This window comes from Microtus pennsylvanicus, chromosome 19 (assembly GCF_037038515.1).
Source record: "Microtus pennsylvanicus isolate mMicPen1 chromosome 19, mMicPen1.hap1, whole genome shotgun sequence".
Classification (NCBI taxonomy): Eukaryota; Metazoa; Chordata; class Mammalia; order Rodentia; family Cricetidae; genus Microtus; species Microtus pennsylvanicus.
This window is the reverse complement of record NC_134597.1, coordinates 24,016,037-24,036,765: the sequence shown is the minus strand read 5'-3', so window position 1 is coordinate 24,036,765 and position 20,729 is coordinate 24,016,037. Positions and strand designations below refer to the sequence as shown.

Sequence of the window (20,729 nt, the reverse complement as noted above, 5' to 3'; positions counted from 1 at the left end):
ACCCCCAGACTTCCCTGTATCTCCTCCAACCCTTCAGGGAAGCCTCGACACTACAAACCTGCTGGGCAGTATATGCTCAGCTGTGGGGTCTAGGAAAGGGCACGGGGAGGGGCTTGCCCCACAGGTGCTCCCTTGTGCAGAGCGAGCTCTACTGAGAGGGTTCCCGTGGGTGCAGGAGATCTGGAAAGGGAGCAGACAGAACCCATCACAGGTGGGGTGGCGGTGGAGGCGCACAGATGTGACAGAGCAAAGCTGACTCTGGTGGGGACCGCTGTGTATGTCAACAGGGGAGTTCACACGTGCACAAATTACTACAGACAATCCATGGCGACTTGGACCACATATGTTTAGAGATTTATTGATCAGATTGTTTTAGAAAACCGACAGCAAACACTGACAAGGTACATAAGTACAGACTGGACATTTCAGGGGAGATTTACTTGCTTGTAGGAAACCAGGGGAGGTGGAAAAGCTGTCCTGATCACATGGCATGCACACCAGACTGCAAAAGGACATCCACACTATTAACAGGACTGTGGCAAGTAGCTTTAAAATAAGGCAAGCACTGTGTATGGCCTCGCAGCCTGCATGAAGAGCCAAGCCTGGCCCAGCCTCAGAGCAGCTGCAACGGAAGGCCGTCCTCTCTCCAGGGAGATGCCTGCACTCTCCCTGAGCCCTCTGCACGGTCAGCGTGCTTTCCGCTGCCTCTGTCTACTCCTGACGCGTAACTAGCAGGACAGTGACGACTACTACGTAGTGAAATTGGCCTTTTCTCTGAAAACTGTCTGACTCAGCCTGTGCAGACCAAGTGGGGCCTTTAAAAAACTTCTCAAAAGTTTAAACAAATTAACAACGTGGGAAACACACCAAGAAGACGGCACTACCTTTGAAGCACAGCTCAGACTTCTGTTTATGACACGGGGGGAGATTTTTCTTCTAAATCTCACCAAGTTTGAAGGGTGACTACACATGGAGGTTCCAAAACCCCACCGAGCCTGCTTTGGGCCTTGCCAGTGCTTCCAGAGTTCTAAGGGACCTGGGAACCAATGGAATTTACACCTACGGCAACCACTTCTTGAAATGCAGGGCTATGACAATAAACCCTCATTCCCCCTGAAGCCAATACCAGAACACAAGAAAGAACAGAAGGGAAAATGGATTTCTGTGCTACATCAGAGTGTCGGTGGGAGGGCCACCGTAAGCATCCCTAAGACCACAGAAAACCAGGCTGGTTCTAAGAAGAGACAAAACCCAACACAGTCCAAGAGGACAGTGCGCCCTTCCTGCACACCAGGCTATCAGACTGGAGAAGGTGACTCCAAAGGAAGAAACGGAAAAGCAAACTTTGTCAAGTTAAAGAGATGTGTTCAAATGATGGGGTTTCCTGTTCCTGTGAGATGCAGCCTTATCTTCCCACAGGATGGAAGAGTTCTCTGGTGAGGAGGCAGTAGAGAACTCAGCAGCAGACCTTGCTCAAGGGCACCATCTCACCTCGGGTGACCACTGCAACAACACCTCTAAAGCTAATGGGACCACTGGTGTGGTGGCTGGCTGCTAGCCCCTCTCTGAACTTCTTTTCCTTTCCTAACTACTAGTCCCTTGAAAAGGAGATGTCTGTGGGAGAGGAACAGGAAGGGGAAAGATATGTAAGTAAATCAACTGTTTAGCTGGGCAGTGGTGGCACACGCCTTTAATCCCAGCACCCAGGAGGCAGAGTTCAAGATCAGCCTGGTCTACAGAGCGAGTTCCAGGACAGGTTCCAAAGGTACAGAGAAACCCTGTCTCGAAAAAAAAAATTGTTAACAGGAAAGTTGAAACACTGATTATCCATGGGTTTCACTGTCTGTGCTTTCTTCCTGCTACTGTGGGTAACCAAAGGTCACCGTCATACTTTTTAATCTAGAAATGTTAATATTTCCATTATATATATATAGTTTTTAAATCTAGCTCTGTGCTAGACATGAATGCTATTTAGCAAGCTTTTATATCAAGTCATTAGGCCCTGAAAGAGGACTCCTACCAGTGGAAAGGGTTTGTCTGCCCTGAAAAGCAGGGAAAGTTTAATCTATTCCATACTGGTTTGCAGTTTTTCTGTGAAGTGGAAAATACCTTATAATGATGGAAGCATCATTTAATAAGGTATTACATTCTCAGATAAATTAGTGTATATGTAGGAGAACTGTACTAGTGTTAGGTTTTAATTCTTCACTTGGGCAACCCTCTCAAGTGAACTTCCTTATTCCTGGGCAAGACGTGCAAATAGGAGGGAGTACAAACAGGAATGGAAAAACCTCAACTCTTATAAACCAAGGAACAGGAATTTGTTTATGAACTAGAGTAAGAAAGCATGGACTTGGAAAAAAATCCAGCTTTACCAAGAAGTTGGCTTATGATCACACTGAAAATCCTTGGTATAATTTTACTCTGAAGGAATAAACTGACGTGCCCAGGACAGGTACAGAAAGTAGTGTAGCTACTTTAGAGTCATTGCATCTACACAATCCGTGCAGACCGTGTTTCTACATATTGCACTTCTGTTTCCGGGTCTGCAGGAAGATGGCGGGGCATACCTCAAAAGAGGCAGAGGAGCAGCAGGCATCGTTACCTTTCCCACCCAGGTGATGCCGTTGGGAATCCAAGTAAGTGCTGGTTATAGAGAAACTAAAATGCTGGTGACCGTCAGAGGACACCCAGTCCTTACCTACAGTTTGGCATCCAGAACATGTGCGCATGAGCAGCTTACAGCACCCCCGGCTGTGCCGCACTTTCCCTAGTGTTCTATTCCCAGACACTCTAGACCAGACGTGTACCTAGAAGATACACGCGGTCGTTCGTGTCAGGCCTCTAACATCTACCTCTAAGAAGACTGCCTACAAACGGCTTAAAAAGGATGCCAGCAGGTGTGGCTTGAATGGGACCCTCTTTATAACTTTCTGGTCTAACTGAACCAGAGGCCTTCTTGTATTCCAAGGACCATGGGAGTCAAAGCACAGAGGCTGAACACTCAGTCTTTGGTCCCTATATAAACCAATGACAAAAACCCTTCTATCACCCTAGCTTGGGATGTAGTTCTGCCATGGTCCAGAGACCTGGCCTGGAGTCACACAGTTTCGAACTCACAAAGTAGCTCAGGCTGACTTCCTCTGGAGAGGGCTCCTCTGGTGGTTAAGAAGCCAAAGCCACACCAACAGGGAATGGCGAGATTGGGGGATGGGAACCCTAGAAGAGCAGCTCCATTTCCTTACTCACAGAGAAGTGCTTCTACAGATGGTGGGCAAAGGCTCCAATAACAACCCACACGGATGGAGCGTAAGGCCTGCTGCAAGGAGAAGTCAAAAGACCTACCTAGAACTGCACACTGGGCAGAACTTTTTAATTCTAACTCAAAGGTGACTTTAAATCCACACAAACTACAGAGATCTCTTCTGGGTGAAAAGAAAAAGAATAATGTTAAAGCTAGGTGAAAAAGAGGCACTTAAAGGAAAAATGTGTTCAAAATCTCCTGCAGGTATCTCCTCCTCAAGGGGCCTGCAGGAGGGTCTGGTTCGCCCTCCTGCAGGCCTCCAGCATTGCCTGCACCTGTGGTACCCACAGGCGTACACACAAGTGACTCCCTCAACTCTTCTAGCAGTCTGAGGATGAAATGAGTAAAACTTAAGTCTCCTTTCTTCTCAGATTTAAGAAAACAAAACAGACCAGAACTAAAACCTCTTAGACACATACAAAGCAAATGACCCTGTCTCACTCCTTCCTCCTGGATGGTTTTCAATGGCACTTGCTTCTCGAGGAAAGGTAAACTGTGCCTCTTCCTTAAGACCTTTTATCCAGTTACTAGGCAATTACGGCATCCTGTATACTGAAGCAGACAGCAAAAGAGGCACCAAGCTCAGGAGGGAATCCAGAACCAACTGCCTGAGAAAATGCAGGAATAAGGTCCAGAGACTACAAAGAAACGAGCTCTGAAAAGGAAATAGCTGCTATGATAGTCAAAGCCCATCGCACCAAGCAGAAGCTAAGCTAAAAGTCTCAAGGGTGCGGGTGCTATGCTCTACTCTACTGTCCTTTGACATCTACACCACACACTTAGAATCTACAATTCCCCATGAAGGGGCTAAAGACATATTTAAAGCCATTAATAAGCGCAGGGGAAGTTCAAAACTGCCTGGAAAGAACTTGACGCCATACATTTAATTTGAAAGACAACCACAGAACACGACAGTGACAGACGGCACTAAATCTCAGCAGGCCGCTGCTAACCACTGGGGTATCACAAGGTTGAGGGGCTCACTAATCAAATACTGCTGAACTGTCTCCTTTCGTCAAGGTTAGATATCTTTGTGCCAAGTCATCAACCACTGCTGCCTGAGTCCAGCCACTCAGACACATCTCAGAAACACTAATTCAACATCCAAATTTAAGAACAACCTGCAAGATGTTCCAGGTCAGTCTTCTCGTTCTATCTCCCAGACCACTCTTGGTTGCTGGCTTTTTAAACTTGGTGTTTGTTGATGATTAATGCTTTAATCTGTGGTATTAGCTGACATGGTCAATATGTTTAGAATTTCTTTAAAATAAAATAAAATTGAAAAAAACAGCAACAAAAAACAATTTCTCTCTCTTGATTCCTAACCTCATTAAGGTACTTTTGCTATTCCCTCGGCTCCATCAAGAAAGAGGGATGCATGTATGGGGTGCATACTGGGGCAGGAGGAAGGGGAGCAAAGAAGAAAGCACAGGAGAGTGAGATGTCCATTAACTTAAACCCATTCACAGAAAGGCATCTGATGTATTTTCTGAATAAGGCCTTGATCAGGGTAACCAAACCTCTTTGTAGCACACTCTACACTGCCCATAAATAAAGGAGTCTCTTTAAATTAACATTTCCAGTATCAATGAACAGGCCGGAAATCCTCATTTCAAGCGCTCGATGAGTTCCTGTGTTAGTCCAAGGTGCAGAAGCTGTGTTCGGGAGAGGTTTGCTAGGTTGGGGAAGGCCGCGAGCAGCTTCTCCCACGCCAGTTCCAGCAGGCTGGGTACCACCAGCCAGATCTTAAACAGTGACCCAGTCCGTTTGTTTTCATGGATGTTCACGACTCCTCCGTGAATGTACATGCAACCAGCCTATGAACAAACAGCAGTTAGAAGAGAAAGAGCTACCAAGGTGGAGATTTCAGCAAAGTGAGGGAGCAGCATACACTGAATTAAGGTAAGATGAAACAACACAATCCCTCGGGCTAGACATGCAATCAGGCCCTGGGTTCAACAGTCAGCATCACAGACACAGAATCTTTCACTGATCTGACCCCAAGCAGAAGTGCTTCTGTAGTGAGTGGGTTGTTAAAGAAAATAGTTGGAATCAAACTCTTTAAGCTCAAATGATCTGCTTCCTGGATGGTGGAATTACCACATCCAGTTCTATGGTTTTGTTTTGTTTTTTAATTCGTTTATATTGTGTTTTGGTTTTCTTTTCTTTTCTTTTTTGAGACAGGGTTTCTCTGTGCAGCCCTAATTGTCCTGAAACTCGTTTTGTAGATCAGGCTAGCCTCAAACTCACATAGATTCGCCTGCCTCTGCCTACTGAGTGCTGGGATTAAAAGCATGCGCCATCACCCCCTGGCTTTGTGTGTGTGTGTTAATTTAAACTACAAACAACTTTTTATTAACAATTAAATTTAGATTATTTGAGTATCCAGACTATCAAATTCTGGTAATACAAAGATGAAAATAAAGGTTCTTACAGTATCTTCAATAATATGGTACTAAATAATCACATTATTCTGCCTTCTTAGAAAACACCTAAGAATTGACAGTCAGGACCTCAAATACCACATACTAAATTTCCTTTACATTTCAGTGCTCTTTTAAACTTGCTTGTGAGAGTATTTTTCTCTCCTCGTCTTTTCTCCTTGCTAGTACTCCCTAGCATCTCCCATGTACGATAACTGAAAACAAACTCACGGGTGTGACAGCTGCACAGTGGAAGTAAACAGGCTCTGGCATGGTAGCAGGGAGCTTCACCCACTGAAAAGTCTGCAGATTCAGCTTCCAGATGTCTCCCAGGATCACTTCCCCGTTATAGCCCCCACAAATGAAAACATCTGTCGAGAAAGGAGAAAGGCAAGAGCACACAAAGGAAATGAACTACAGCTACAGCATGTCTTCCGGGAGAACATATGCTTAGCTGACAGGTGGGCCATTCCTCAACAGAACTGGGACTAAGGATGCCAGCCTCTAAGGAGGTTCACGTCAGGGTTCTCAAATTTAAATATTTCTAGGTTCCAGGCACAGAAAGTGAATGAACAGAGGCTGGAAATAAACTGAGTTCTGGAGAAAGTTCACACTCTGAAGGAGAGTGGCTATGCAGCCCCAGGAGGATGCCCTGGGAGGGGCAGGCTAGCTACTGCATCCCCACTTCCTAGAGAAGCTAAAACTCCCACTAGGCAAGAAACACTAATCAAAAATAAAACACAGCTACAACCCAGGTTTTCAAACTCTTCTTTTTAATAACATCTTGGAAAATGTATGCTTTTTTAAAATTCCTAGCGACAAATATCCTCCCCATAGAAATCTCACGTAGGAGGAATGCTCACTGTAATATGCAATCTGGGCCACACATTTGATCTGCATAGCTCTGGGTGGGTCAGTTTTAACTATTGATCTACTTGTAGCGAGGGCCATGTCACCTTTTAAAAGCCCAGAAGTTCCAACTCCATGATGCATGGCTCCCAGGAAGCAAATGAATAAATGGCTAATTCAAGTCTGGGCCAAGTTTAGGCCAATACTTAATTAAACTATAAAATATGTCAGAAACTTTTTTGGCTAGGAGTCAAGAGAAACGTTAAAGCACAGCTTCATTCTCAGAGGCAAAGCAGAACAGTGTCACTACCTATAAATCTTACCCAAAAAGCAGAAGCCTAATTTTTAACAAGTCCCTGCATATACATAAAATGGCAGGTAAGTACTACTTAAATCTGAACTGGGATGCAAAAGGATACAGGCTATCAGTCTCTGCATATACCCCTTCCCAGAGTGGGGGAGAGTAAAAGTGCTCAAGGAGGTACAGCAACTATAAAAACTATAAAACGTCCTGTACATTAAAAGCCAGGAATATTTGCCAAAGAAGAGTTGTTACCATGCTTAAAGTAGCTGCTACTTTCTGAAATCATACAAGGACTTTGCTATAGGAGGACCAAGGAATGAACTCTGAGTTCACATCAGATAGAGAACAGGATAAACTTTATGCTATAATAGTCTGGAGAAGTTATTACAATCTTAGCCCAATGTGCACTGAGGTCTTACTCTGCAAGCACTCACAGCGCTAGAACCATAAATCACACTGAAAGAGCCAGTGGTACAACAAAAGCTTATTTACCATCTACTTCAGAGTTCTTTTAACAGAGAGAGCCCAGACACAGAACTAGTTTACATTTTGAAAACTGCCAAGAGACACAACTCTCTAGAGTTCCCTATAAGTTTAAATTACAAGAAATCAGCAGGGCGGTGGTGGCGCACGCCTTTAATCCCAGCATTCAAGAGGCAGAAGCAGGTGGATCTCTGTGAGTTCAAGACCAGCTTGGTCTACAGAGATAGTTCCAGGACAGGCTCCAAAGCCACAGAGAAACCCTATCTCGAAAATCTTGAAAAACCAAAAAAAAAAAAAAGAAAGAAAGAAAGAAATCAGTGTGGTCCAAAATTATGCACCCCTTTAGAGGAGCTAACCAGGAAATCAATCATTCTCAGCAGGTAAGATTACAGAAATGAATCAAAATTTTATTTAGACTCCATACCATTTTTTATTTGAACACAACTGTGACATCTTCGGGCTGCAGGAAAACCTGTCGAACACATAAATATAGGAATTCCATTATTCAAGAGAACAACAGCTAGCCCTCCAACCCTTCCTGATGAGAAGTCAGAGAAAGTCAGAAAGGAGAAGGGACGTGACAATGACGGTTCCGATGATCTATTCTTTTTATCATTCTTGTATGAGTATGTGTATATATCACATGTGTGCCTCAAAGATCCACAGAGAAACTCACAATGCGAGCTGGAGTTAAAGGAGGTTGTGAATTCCTGATGTTGGAAACAGAACTCAGGTCTTCTGGAAGAGCAGTGTGCGCTCTTAACCACGGAGCATCTCTCCAGCCCCTAAGCCCCATTTCTTATTTCTCGTGTGTTTTTTTTTTTCCCACTTGTGCCACATAACTGAGTTCTCCATGTTAAAAACTCTCTGCTCAGTTGCTAAGGGAGAAGAACAACTGAGAGCTGAAGAATAATAACTTCTAACACCATTTGTATAACTATTTTATGTGCTATATCACTTAAGAAAATTATCTTCACCTCCCCCCAAAACAAGTATAAAATCCATTAGCTAAAAACATGAATCAATACTTTTAATTACCTATTTTTTCATGAGGTTTTGTTGCGATCTCCTCCCATGCATTTGTTTCAAGGTTGTATGCGTGGATCTTGGAAGAAAAAAATATATATGTACAAGTAAATAGCTGTAATCTTAATTACCATGACATCAGATTTTTAAAATAAACATTTTTTGAGCAGTTTTAGAAAGAGTGGAAAGAAGCTGGAATGAGGAGAGAAGCATGCCGCCTCTCAGTGCTGGGTGCTGTCTACGTCCTTTTGTATCTCTACAGTGAGCGTGAAGCATTCTTGTGGCCAGAAAGCAAAGCAACACTGGTAAGAGAATAAGACAAAATCAACAAACCCCTTAAAAATCCAAGGCAGGCCAGGAGCTCTGTCACCTGACTAGATCACCTCTGGGATTTCTAACTGTGACATTTTCGAAATGCCATGGGGATGGATGACTAAAAGCCCTGAGGAGGAGCTGGGCTCTCTGGAGTCAGTGGTGTCAGCCCTAAGTGTGCACTGACAAGGGGGGTGTGACATTCTGAGAAGCCAGGTGAGCTACACATTCTCCAGTGCTCGTCCTCCCCCACATGCTCACAAAGACTTTCAGCAGTGATGAAGGTGACTATCAGCTGCAATGCCTATCAGGAGCACTGAGTTCAACCTTCTATCACAGAACAACTGTTGATGAGCTGCTTGAAAATCCAAATAACTAACAGAATCATCCTGATTAGTAAGATACAAGCTTCAGTCCATTGTCTCCCACTATTTTTTACTTCTTTAAGAAGAAAAAAAAAGTACCTTGTTTAAGGAATAGGCTGTCCAGGAAGTCCCTCCTCCCAAGATGTAAATCCTCTGCCCATCATGAGCAATTTCATGTCTGTACCTGAAAATACCGAAAAAAATAACTGGGTGAAAATGACCTCCATAAGGTTTAGCTGTGAGGTTTCTCTTAACTAAATATTACCATCATTTATGATGATAAATTATTAGCAATTAGCTAGTATTAACTAGTAGTGAACTAGGTAAATGAATAAAATGCATTAGTATACAATCAATAAGAAATAAAGACAGTCAACCCATCCCAAAGTCCTATTCACACCACTAACTGGAAAGGAAATGAGCTCCATGTTAAACAAGCTGCAGACAGGTTTAGAACTTTCAGTACTCACACACACATGCAAGGGTGTCCCCATCTCAGAGAGCAACCACAGCTACCTCCAAATTTACTTTTATCTTTTCTTTCTTCATTTTGCTGATTTGTATTCTTTTTTGCTAGTTTGTTTTTGTTTTTTTTACTTAATTTTTAAATTCATTTTATGTACCAACCATGGTTCCCACTCCCTCCCTTCTTCATCCTCCTCCGCCCACAATCCCCCAACCCAGCCCCATCTACTCCTCAGAAAGGGTAAGACCTCCCATGGGGAGTTAACAAAGCCTGGCACACTCAGATGGGACAGGACCAAGCTTCACCCCACCCCCAATTTGTATTTTCTAGATTATCTATAATCTTTCTGTGATAACTCTGTAAATGGAGAAACTATCACCCAATAAATGACCTACCTGTATTTAATTAGAACCCCACACTATGAATTCTTAAGTTAAGATACTTATTATTTTGCAGGAAAATGTGTGTTACACCCTCTAGAACTTCCATCTAGGCAATTGAGCTACAAGTGAAACTTCTTCCCCTCCAAGAAAAATGCTGTGATGGCCATTCTTGTTATTCGGCTTGACTACATCTGGACTTAACTAAAACCAAGTGGCTCAGTAAACTGTTTTTTCCCTTTCGTTTTATTTTCCGAGATGGGGCTTCTCTATGTAGCCCTGGCAGTCCTGGAACTGACTTTATCAACCAGGCTGGTCTCAAACTCCCAAAGATACACCTGCCTCTGCTTAGGTGCTGGGATTAAAAGGTGTGTGCCACCACTGCCCAGCAGGGGATTTTCTTCTTTTTTTTTTAAAAGAGGTTTTATTTATTAAGCATACAATGTTCTGCTGGCATGTTCACACCAGAACCAGAAGAGGGCGCCAGATCTCATTACAGATGGTTGTGAGCCACCATATGGGTGCTGGGAATTGAACTCAGGACCTCTGGAAGAGGCTGAGCCATCTCTCCAGCAGCGATTTTTTTTTCTTAAAAAAGCATTTGAAGTGGGAAGACACAACTTTAATCCAGATCTTTTGAGGTGGGAAGATAGATCTACCTTTAATCTAAGCCTCACATTCTGCTGGCAGCCTATATAAATGACATGGAAGAAGGAAGCTTGCTCTCTTTTTGCCTGCTTGCTCTTACTGGAAAGCCCATTCTTTCACTGGTATGAGAGTCTACTTCTTCAGGATTCTGGTGTATACTGAAGACCAGCTAAGACATCCAGCCTCGTGGCCTGAACAACTACTGGATTCGTGGACTTGGCATTGGCAGAAAGCTATTGTTGGATTAGCTGGACCATAGCTTGTAAGCCACTCTAATAATCCTTTATTATTCTATTATTTCTGTTCCTCCAAAGAACTCTGAATAATACAGGCTCTCTTAGAATTGGAATTCTTATAAAAAAAAAAAAAGGTTTATTTATTTTTGTATTTCATACATATGGGTGTTTTGTCCGCATGTACTCTGCACACCAGAAGAGAGAAACAAATCCTGTTGTAGAATATTAGTTAAAGATGTGTTATATTTGTTTAATGATGCAAAGATATGTTGCATTCGTTTTTTTTTTTTTTCAAGACAGGGTTTCTCTGTAGCTTTGGAGCCTGTCCTGGAACTCACTCTATAGATCAGGCTGGCCTCTCCTTCCCAAGTGCTGGGATCAAAGGCAGGCGCCACTACTGCCCGGCCATTAAGTTTAATTCTAAGAGGTAACTATTCCTATGGAAAGAACCATGAAAGATCTGGGGCCTTTGGTAGAAAACAACAGGAGAGCAATATGCTGCTGCTGGGATGTTTCAGAGACAATGGAATGAACGACCATGCCACCCAGCCTCCATCCGTCATCTTCTCATCCCATCTGTCCTTCCTTCTCATCAACAGTCACTGACCCTCACTGACTTTTTTTTTTTTTTTTTTTAGTTTTTCGAGACAGGGTTTCTCTGTAGCTTTGGAGCCTGTCCTGGAACTAGCTCTTGTAGACCAGGCTGGCCTCGAACTCACAGAGATCCGTCTGCCTCTGCCTCCCGAGTGCTGGGATTAAAAGCGTGTACCACCACCGCCTGGCCCCTCACTGACTTTTATTGGTAACTGCTACCATTGGTTCCTTTCAACATGTTATTAGCTTCTTACTACTGAAAGATTAAGAAGTACAAGAGAAGAAGATTTTAAAAATTCCACAACTAGAGGAAAACATTGTATTCTCACAATAGCCCCTTCTTTACCACTGATCTGGATCCATGTGCCAGTTAGCTACCTTATCAAGGGAGTTTTTTCTTCATGTTGTCAAGGTGCTGAAAGAGCTCAAATCTGAGCGGGAAAGACCAGAGTGCTCAGCCCCAGCACCTCACCTTTCCTCTGGCAGATCACAGGACAGGTTGTTTGGTTTGAGTTGTGTCCACACCATGGTATTGAGATCTAACTTGTGCAGGTCTGTGCTGTAGATGTAGCCAGTTGTTCCCCCAAAGACATAAAGGGAACCATTGATGAGGGCCATGGCCTGTAGAAAGAGGGCAAATAAGAATGACTCCTTAACACTATAACAGAACACATACTTAGCAATGCCCCCACACCATGTTTATCAAATTCTCTCTCTCTCATTTTTTGTTCTGGTTTTGTTTTTTTTGTTTGTACTGCTTTGTTTTTGTTTTTGTTTTTTCTGTATAGTGCTGTTGTCCTGGAGTGGCCACGAACCACAGAGATCCGCCTGCCTCCGCCTCCCGAGTACTGGGATTAAAGGCATATACCACTATTGCCCAGTTTCTCTTCTTTTTAACCCTTTCTGTTCTCCCAAGAACTGGAGTCAGTTCCCTGCACCCTTGTTGGGCAGCTCCCAACCACCTGTAACATCAGCTCTCCAGGCACCTGTGCACCACACCACATAAATAAAACTAAAATATCAGAGCTGGAGCAATGGCTCAGCAGTTAAGAGCACTTGAATTCTGTTCCTAGTACCTACATGGTCGTTCAAACCATCCCGTAATTCCAGTTCCAAGAGATCCAACACCCTCTTCTGACCTTCATGGGCACTAAGCATAGACATAGCACACACACATGCAGGCAAAACATGCATGCACACAAACTAAATCTAAAAATAAAATAAAGTATCAGACTTTGTCTCAGGTATGAAGGTACTTGCTTATAATCCTAGTACTCAGGAGCCTGAGGCAAGATCAGAAAAAAGTCTGAGGCTGAGCTACAAAATGAGACCTTAAAAACAAAACAAAAAAATTCAAAACCAAAAGACCCCACCAAAAATCTCAAAAATTAAAAGTTAAAGAGCTGGCAAGATGACCCAGTGGGTAAAAGTGCTAGCCATGCAAGCCTGACTCTGATTCATACCCAGAACCCAGTTCTCTGACCTGTACCCTGGAGCTGTGGCACGTCTGTATATGCACACTCTCACACATACACACACTAATAATAATAATAATTAATAAAAAATTTAAAGATTAAAAAAATCATCCCCTACAGCAGGTAATCTGACATTTATTTGCCTGTAACCCCAACTATGCATGAGGCCAAGGAAAGGCCATACTGCATGTGAAACCTTGTCTATGAATGGATGACTACACCTTTTCCTAGAACTTTTGCCTTTACAAAGTAAAGCTTTGCTGGTTCTACCTAGAAAGGTATCTGTTAGGTGATTATCTTAGAGTCAAGAATGTAGGGACGGCGGACAGGAGCATTTCCACTAAAAGCCATCTGTCTTCCTAAGCAGTCTGAAGAAAAACACTCCCAAGAAACAACAACAATTGGAAACTGCCACAGAAGTCTGGCACCTAGAGCTGGCATTTCCATCAAACTCCTCAGTCACTGCCACAGTTACTTCTTGGAGCTTGAGTGGCCCGCAGTTTGATAGAGTGGGCTGGAAAGAGTTCCTTCAGAGTTTGAGCTCAGAAGTGTTTAATCACGCCTGTGTGCAAGACAGTTGAGCCTGATATCAAATGGTAGTTATTCCAAGTTCAGCCAATGGTCTCAAAAGTCTGTTTGGGTGGATAACCCACTATCTTTCTGGATATAACTTTACAAATCAAAGATTAAGCCAGGCGGTGGTGGCACACACCTTTTGTCCCAGCACTCGGAAGGCAGAGGGAGGTGGATCTCTGAGTTGAGGCCAGCTTGGTCTACAGATGAGTTCCAGGCCAGCCACAGCTACACAGAGAAATCGGTCTCAAAAAATGAAACCAAGCAAACAATACAAACCAACAGCAAAGGTTAAACTGACTATGAAGTCTCTAGATGTTTTAGTTCAGCTCTGTGTTGAGTCTCTTGATGAGCTACATACGCTTCTTAGGAAATAAAGTTCTTGGTAGAATCAAAGCAGACTCAGACCATGCTAAAGCTCAGTCTTGCACTAGGGGTTGGTGTAGTTAAAGGCGTTTCTACATAGATTTATCTCCTAACCTTAAGATTGAGTTAGAAGCAAATAAGGGCACAGGGAAGATGGCTTGGTGGGTAAAATTCCCACACCATGTAAAACAACAAACAAAACTCATAAAAGCAGCGCTGGGGAGGCAAGGTCAGGCTGATCCCTGGAGCTCACTGGCCAGGCAGTCCAGCCTCATCAGCAAGTTCCAGATCCCAGAGACTGTCTCAAAAAAGAAAGGAGAGATAAAAGGTGAACACAGTTCCTAAGGAACAATACCTGAGGCTGTCCCCTAGCAAATGCATAAAAAATTCTCTCTCTCTCATCCTTCTCTCACCTCTCTCTCAGCAAAGAATGGTGAAATCGAGAGAGGAGAATGGTAAGATTTATGAATTGACTTTCAATCTCCATTAAAACAAAGTAGCACTGTATTCTGACACTGCTGCTAGACTAGAACAATATGAAAATAAGCACATTCACCGTTAATTAGCCACAGACTAGTACCTGTCCATATATACGACTGGGTCTCTTCCCCCGACAGCTGAGTAAAGCCCATCTCTTGTACTTCACGTTACAGACATGGACGTCATTGCCGTTGCTCTCACCAAATGGGATGCCTGTACCTCCAAACACTAACAGGTTGTTTCCGTGCAGCACAACTGGGGAGGAAGATACACACATTCCACTTATGCAACTGCTTCCTACAGTGCCTGCCCACGAACCCAGACCATCTGAAAAGCTCAAACATGTCTACTTTAATGATCTTAAGGATTCTTCAGAACATGGCTTAGTTCATACTGTACTGAAGGATTATCTCACATGCTCACTGGTAGATGTATGATACATAGCCAAAGTGCACTAGAGCATTTCATGAAATACAACAGTGTATAGCAATGTCAAGCCTATGAACTACAACAGTATATAGCAATGTCAAGCCTATGAACTACAGAATACCACTGCTGTTCAAGACAAATACATAGCCAGCCAGAGGAAAACAATCTATCATCTTTGCCCTGGAAAAGAACCTGTAAGACTCAGATGAAGGAATCAAAGGGTCATGTTCTGTCAGAGGAATAATCTTTATATTTTAAACTATGGTTTCTGTCAGTTTAATCCTCCACCAGATAAAAAGAAACACCAATATCCTGCAGACAAGTTTGGTATTCTATCTTTATCTATTTTGTTTGCCATAATTTACACAATCTTCCCTTTTTTCTTTCTTCCTTCCTTCAGTAGTTCCCCAACTTCACACACCATAGCAGTCAACAGTCTGCACCGCAGTGGGTAACAGTCTGCACCATAGCGGTCAACAGTCTACACCGCAGTGGGTAACAGTCTGCACCATAGCGGTCAACAGTCTACACCGCAGTGGGTAACAGTCTGCACCATAGCGGTCAACAGTCTACACCGCAGTGGGTAACAGTCTGCACCGCAGTGGGTAACAGTCTGCACCATAGCGGTCAACAGTCTACACTGCAGTGGGTAACAGTCTGCACCATAGCGGTCAACAGTCTACACTGCAGTGGGTAACAGTCTGCACCATAGCGGTCAACAGTCTACACCTCAGTGGGTAACAGTCTGCACCATAGCGGTCAACAGTCTACACCGTGTGGGTAACAGTCTGCACCATAGCGGTCAACAGTCTACACCGCAGTGGGTAACAGTCTGCACCATAGTGGTCAACAGTTTACACCGCAGTGGGTAACAGTCTGCACCGCAGTGGGTAACAGTCTGCACCGCAGTGGGTAACAGTCTGCACCATAGCGGTCAACAGTCTACACCGCAGTGGGTAACAGTCTGCACCATAGTGGTCAACAGTCTACACCGCAGTGGGTAACAGTCTGCACCATAGCAGTCAACAGTCTACACAGCAGTGGGTAACAGTCTCCACCATAGTGGTCAACAGTCTACACCGCAGTGGGTAACAGTCTGCACCATAGTGGTCAACAGTCTACACCGCAGTGGGTAACAGTCTGCACCATAGCAGTCAACAGTCTACACAGCAGTGGGTAACAGTCTCCACCATAGTGGTCAACAGTCTACACCGCAGTGGGTAACAGTCTGCACCATAGCGGTCAACAGTCTACACTGCAGTGGGTAACAGTCTGCACCATAGTGGTCAACAGTCTACACTGCAGTGGGTAACAGTCTGCACCGCAGTGGGTAACAGTCTGCACCATAGCGGTCAACAGTCTACACCGCAGTGGGTAACAGTCTGCACCATAGTGGTCAACAGTCTACACTGCAGTGGGTAACAGTCTCCACCATAGTGGTCAACAGTCTACACCGCAGTGGGTAACAGTCTGCACCATAGCGGTCAACAGTCTACACCGTGTGGGTAACAGTCTGCACCATAGCGGTCAACAGTCTACACCGCAGTGGGTAACAGTCTGCACCATAGCGGTCAACAGTCTACACCGCAGTGGGTAACAGTCTGCACCATAGTGGTCAACAGTCTACACTGCAGTGCTTAACAGTCTGCACCATAGCGGTCAACAGTCTACACCGCAGTGGGTAACAGTCTGCACCATAGCGGTCAACAGTCTACACCGCAGTGGGTAACAATCTGCACCATAGCGGTCAACAGTCTACACCGCAGTGGGTAACAGTCTGTACTACAGTGCTTAACAGTCTGCACCTAGCGGTTAACAGTCTGCACTGTAGTGTTTAACAGTCTGCACCTAGCGGTTAACAGTCTGCACTGTAGTGCTGTTAAGAATTCAACTTAATTTTAGTGTGACTTCAGGAAAACTAGTTAACCTCCTTAATTTTCACAACAACCCTATTAGGTCGGAACTGTAAATGTTATTTTCTTCTCTCTTTCCTCTGTCTCCCTCTCTGTGCTGTTTGAATCCATAACTTGGTACACTCTACCACTAAGCAACCTCCACTTTTAGAGATGACAAACACAAACAGAAATAGCAAATATTTGTGTTTTAATTCCTCTGTTTATTTGTCTTCAGGAAATAAGGTCTTGCTACTTAACCCAGGCTAGCCTTGAACTCACTGTAATCCTTCTGTCTCAGCCTCTCAAGTGTTAGGATTATAGGCATGAACTACCATGCCTGGTAAGAACAGTTTAAATAACTTGCTGATGGTTTCCTAAAAAGAGCTGGGATTCAATCCTGGTCACTCTGGCTTCAGAGCATGCACTCTTAGCCATTATTCTCGGGGCCTTTATGAAACCTTGGGTTCTTCATTAGTACAGTGGAAATCACTGTAGAAACTTAACATAGTGATGCTGTAAGGAAGCGAAGTCCTTCACTTAACAGCTATTAACTATCATAGTTACAACTCCATTGTTTCATTTTGACTACATTTTTCCTAACATATATAATACTTTATACTGAACCCTCTGAGACATTGCTAATCTTACTTTATAGGCAAATAAAGTTAAAACTCATCTGGCAATCCAGTACTTACAGTTAGATTCAAACCCAGGAACTCAGGGGTTCAAAGCCACCACACTATATTATCATCACAGTGAAATGCCTATTCGTGACAACACTTACTCATGCTTCAATAGTGTAAATTACTAACAGGGAACAAGTGGTTCACAGAGTTAAAATATCACAACTGCTGGCACTTACGTGACATAGATGCCAGCTCCCGGGGCATGTAGCCATCTGTGCCCATCTGGTGCCACACGCCTGTTGCAAAATGATACCTCCAAAGCTCCCTGAAGAGAGGATAGTCTTCATTATCCGGCCCTCCCGACTCATCATAGTCTGGGTTATACCCTCCAAACACATAGAGATTGGTATTATCTGCCACACAACGATGTCCACTGCGTGCTGGGGGAGGTCTGTGGCCTATGGAAGAAGAGCATGGTGTTCCAAAAACGGCCCACAGATGAAGAGCACAAACAAAATTAGTAACAACCATTTGAATTAAAAGGGAGTCAGGAGGGATTCTTAACACAAAATGTCATTTACTTAGGTTATTTTATACACTCATACAGACTACTTAGGATTTAAGGAGCTAGTCTCTGCTTTTATTTCATGATTTCTAACTTTCAAAGACCAAGAGAGGTGACACAGCATGGTAGACTCAAGGAAATGGCTGACAGTGTGGAGTTCAAGGAAAGGAAGAGGAGAGGCCTACTACTTCAGAGGACAGACTTTCTTACTATTTAGGGGAGAGCACAGGCAATCTGGATTAAACTGTGACTACTGGAGAAAGCAACCACAAACATGAATGAGTCATGCCTAAATAAACACAAACATGTAAGCATACATTTAAAAAGAAAACTGGTCCTTATGTGATCAGAGCAAAATTAATTCTCTGAATACCATTCCAAAACTTTTCAAAGGAAACCTTGCATTTATCCCAAAAATCTTATATTCTGTTTAAAGTTATTACTAAAAAAAGCTATTTATGAAAAAACATTTAATTCAAAATGGTCAAAAATTTCAAAATGGAACTAAGCCCTGACCTCTGAGACTCCAAGGCTTGGTAAAGATCCTGGATAGGACCTCAGGACCACAAAAAAAGTAAAGCTTGGCAAACAGGAAAGAGGCAAGTTCTAGATTTAAAAATTTCTGTTCTTTATGATACCAGAAATGAAAGCTGCCTTGTTCACGACTGGCAATCATTCCACCACTGAGCTACAGCCACAGAATCTTTCTATATTTTCAGTTGCATTAACTAGCCAGGCCTTGCGGCATAAGCCTGTTTTAATTGTGATCTAAGCTACTCAGGGGGCTGAATCAGGAAAACCATAATTTCAATGTCTGCCTGGGCTCAGCACATAAGTTAAGGAGCAGCCCAGGCAATTTAGAGATAACCTGGTCTGCTCAAAATTAAAAAAAAAAAAAGAAGATAGATAGATAGAGAGGGAGGGAGGGAGGGAGGGAGGGAGGGAGGGAGGAAAGGAAGGAAGGAGGAAAGGAAGGAAGGAGGAAAGGAAGGAAGGAGGAAGGAAGGAAGGAAGGAAGGAAGGAAGGAAGGAAGGAAGGAAGGAAGGAAAGGAATGAAGGAAGGAGGAAGGAAGAAAGGAAGGAAGGAAGGAAGGAAGGAAGGAAGGAAGGAAGGAAGGAAAGAAGGAAGGAAAGAAGGAAGGAAAGAAGGAAGGAAGAAAAGATAAGATTGGTGGTGCAGCTCAAGTGGGTAGAGTACTTGCCTAGCATAGTCAAGGCCCTTAACTTAATCCCCAGCATATAATAAATAAATGATTAAATTATATACACATATACTGGTTCATTTAAAATTATTTTGATATCATTTTAAAGGATGGAAAAAAAGCCCACTACTTTATATTTCTATTATCCTCATGACTTCTTATACCAGTCTACAGAAATCCTTGAATAGTTATAGAACCAAACAAGATAAAATATGATATGGACTAAGACGAAACTATATTTGCTATAACCCTAAAAACATCTCTATTTTCATGTGCTGCTGATACTAGTTCATCAGGACACTGCTAGACCCCAATAAATATGCTTTACTAATAAGTATCTATTACCAACCTAATAAGGCCTTTCATGTTTTTTTAAGCAAAAATCCCACCTTCTAGGGTATACTTTAGAACAAGACTTGAAACAATATGTACAGAACTAGAGCAACCAAAAAACAAAGCAACACTGAATCTCTTAGTTACTCTGGCCCATGTCAGTCTGTGTGCAAGGCACTGTCAACCGGTTTCTTAAGGGCCTGGGTCAAACATCTCAGAGCCCTCCACTTACTCTCTAAGCTGAGTTAGCCTCGTGGTCAGCAGGCCTAGAGTCCTTCCTTTGACCTTGGCCTAGCCCACCTACCCTTTAAGTGTCCAGCGGAAGAAACGCTTCCAAGTCTACTCCATGCAGCCTTTTTTAGGGCTCTTCGGGTTCAGCAGCCTCCTGCTCAAATGTTAGGGCAGACTGAACAGTTATCAGATGGAAGCAGTGTAACTTCATAAATATGAGTGTAATACCAGGCACCTAGAATCAGCTAGCAAATTTACAAATGAGCTGTTATCTAACGTGAGTGAAGAACTGAGTTTCCTTCTGGCACACTGGAAACACAGGAGAGTGTGCAAGAGTGAGCAAGGGCTCTCATGACCTCTAGGCTGAATGTAGGTTCTTTCAACCAGTACCTTGTGCAAGCCACTGACCTTCACTGAATCCTCACATCGAGCTGGGGATAGTATCACTGTACCCCACAGATTTGCTGTTTTTAAATGTTCACTGGTTTATGCGTGTATCTTTCCAGGTGGCGGTGAGCTATCTGAGGGAAGAGAAATGTATGTGCACTCACTTTTCTATAACCAAGCCTAAGTAAGGCTCACAGAAAACACTGACCAATGTAGAGAACGAACTAGTTAACTCTTTCGGCTCATCTCATGTTTGTTTTTCTAATGCAAACAGAGTAAAAGTGCCTCAGAGGCAAACAGCGCACACTTATCCTGCATCACCCACAACACCTGACACTGCTGGGAAAACAACCCCCATCCTAAAGCCTCCCTGAGTTTAACTTTAGGCCAGAGTAAACAGTGGCAAGGACAAACAAAACCATGTGCAGCTCTGTGGACTCTGACATGGCATAGAGCTCAACAGAAGAGCAGGCGCTTAGCATGTGCATGGCCCTGGCTTCAATTCCCAACAGCGAAGGAAGAAAGGGGAAGAGGGGGAGGGTGTGATCTAGGTGACAGGTGTTGGGCTGTGGAATGATCTTTGCAAGTTATAAATACAGCTAGGAATTAGCAAGATAAACTTCAACAGTTGCTACACTCAATAGACGGGAACTAAGAATCTCTAGAATGCTATTATTTTTTCATTTCCAGAAGCCATTAGATAACTTTTAGGTTTTTACGTTTTAGGCAAATGTGAAAAGAATACAGTAACATTCTAGGACTCTCTCTCAGGGGAC

General features: G+C 43.4%; 1 protein-coding gene across 2 annotated transcripts in view; it reads right to left on the bottom strand.

Annotated features, from left to right (window-relative positions):
- Positions 1-342: 342 nt before the first annotated feature.
- Klhdc10 (kelch domain containing 10) overlaps positions 343-20,729 on the bottom strand; it is a 52,941-nt gene continuing 32,554 nt past the window's right edge. For both annotated transcript variants that reach the window (XM_075953360.1, XM_075953361.1), the window contains 8 exons: positions 17,471-17,692; positions 14,385-14,539; positions 11,863-12,011; positions 9,166-9,250; positions 8,402-8,468; positions 7,788-7,835; positions 5,959-6,098; positions 343-5,121 (listed from right to left, as the gene is read on the bottom strand). In XM_075953360.1, the coding sequence (XP_075809475.1) occupies positions 4,912-5,121; positions 5,959-6,098; positions 7,788-7,835; positions 8,402-8,468; positions 9,166-9,250; positions 11,863-12,011; positions 14,385-14,539; positions 17,471-17,692 (1,076 nt within the window). In that variant the 3' untranslated portion in view covers positions 343-4,911. The remainder of the gene's footprint in view (positions 5,122-5,958; positions 6,099-7,787; positions 7,836-8,401; positions 8,469-9,165; positions 9,251-11,862; positions 12,012-14,384; positions 14,540-17,470; positions 17,693-20,729) is intronic.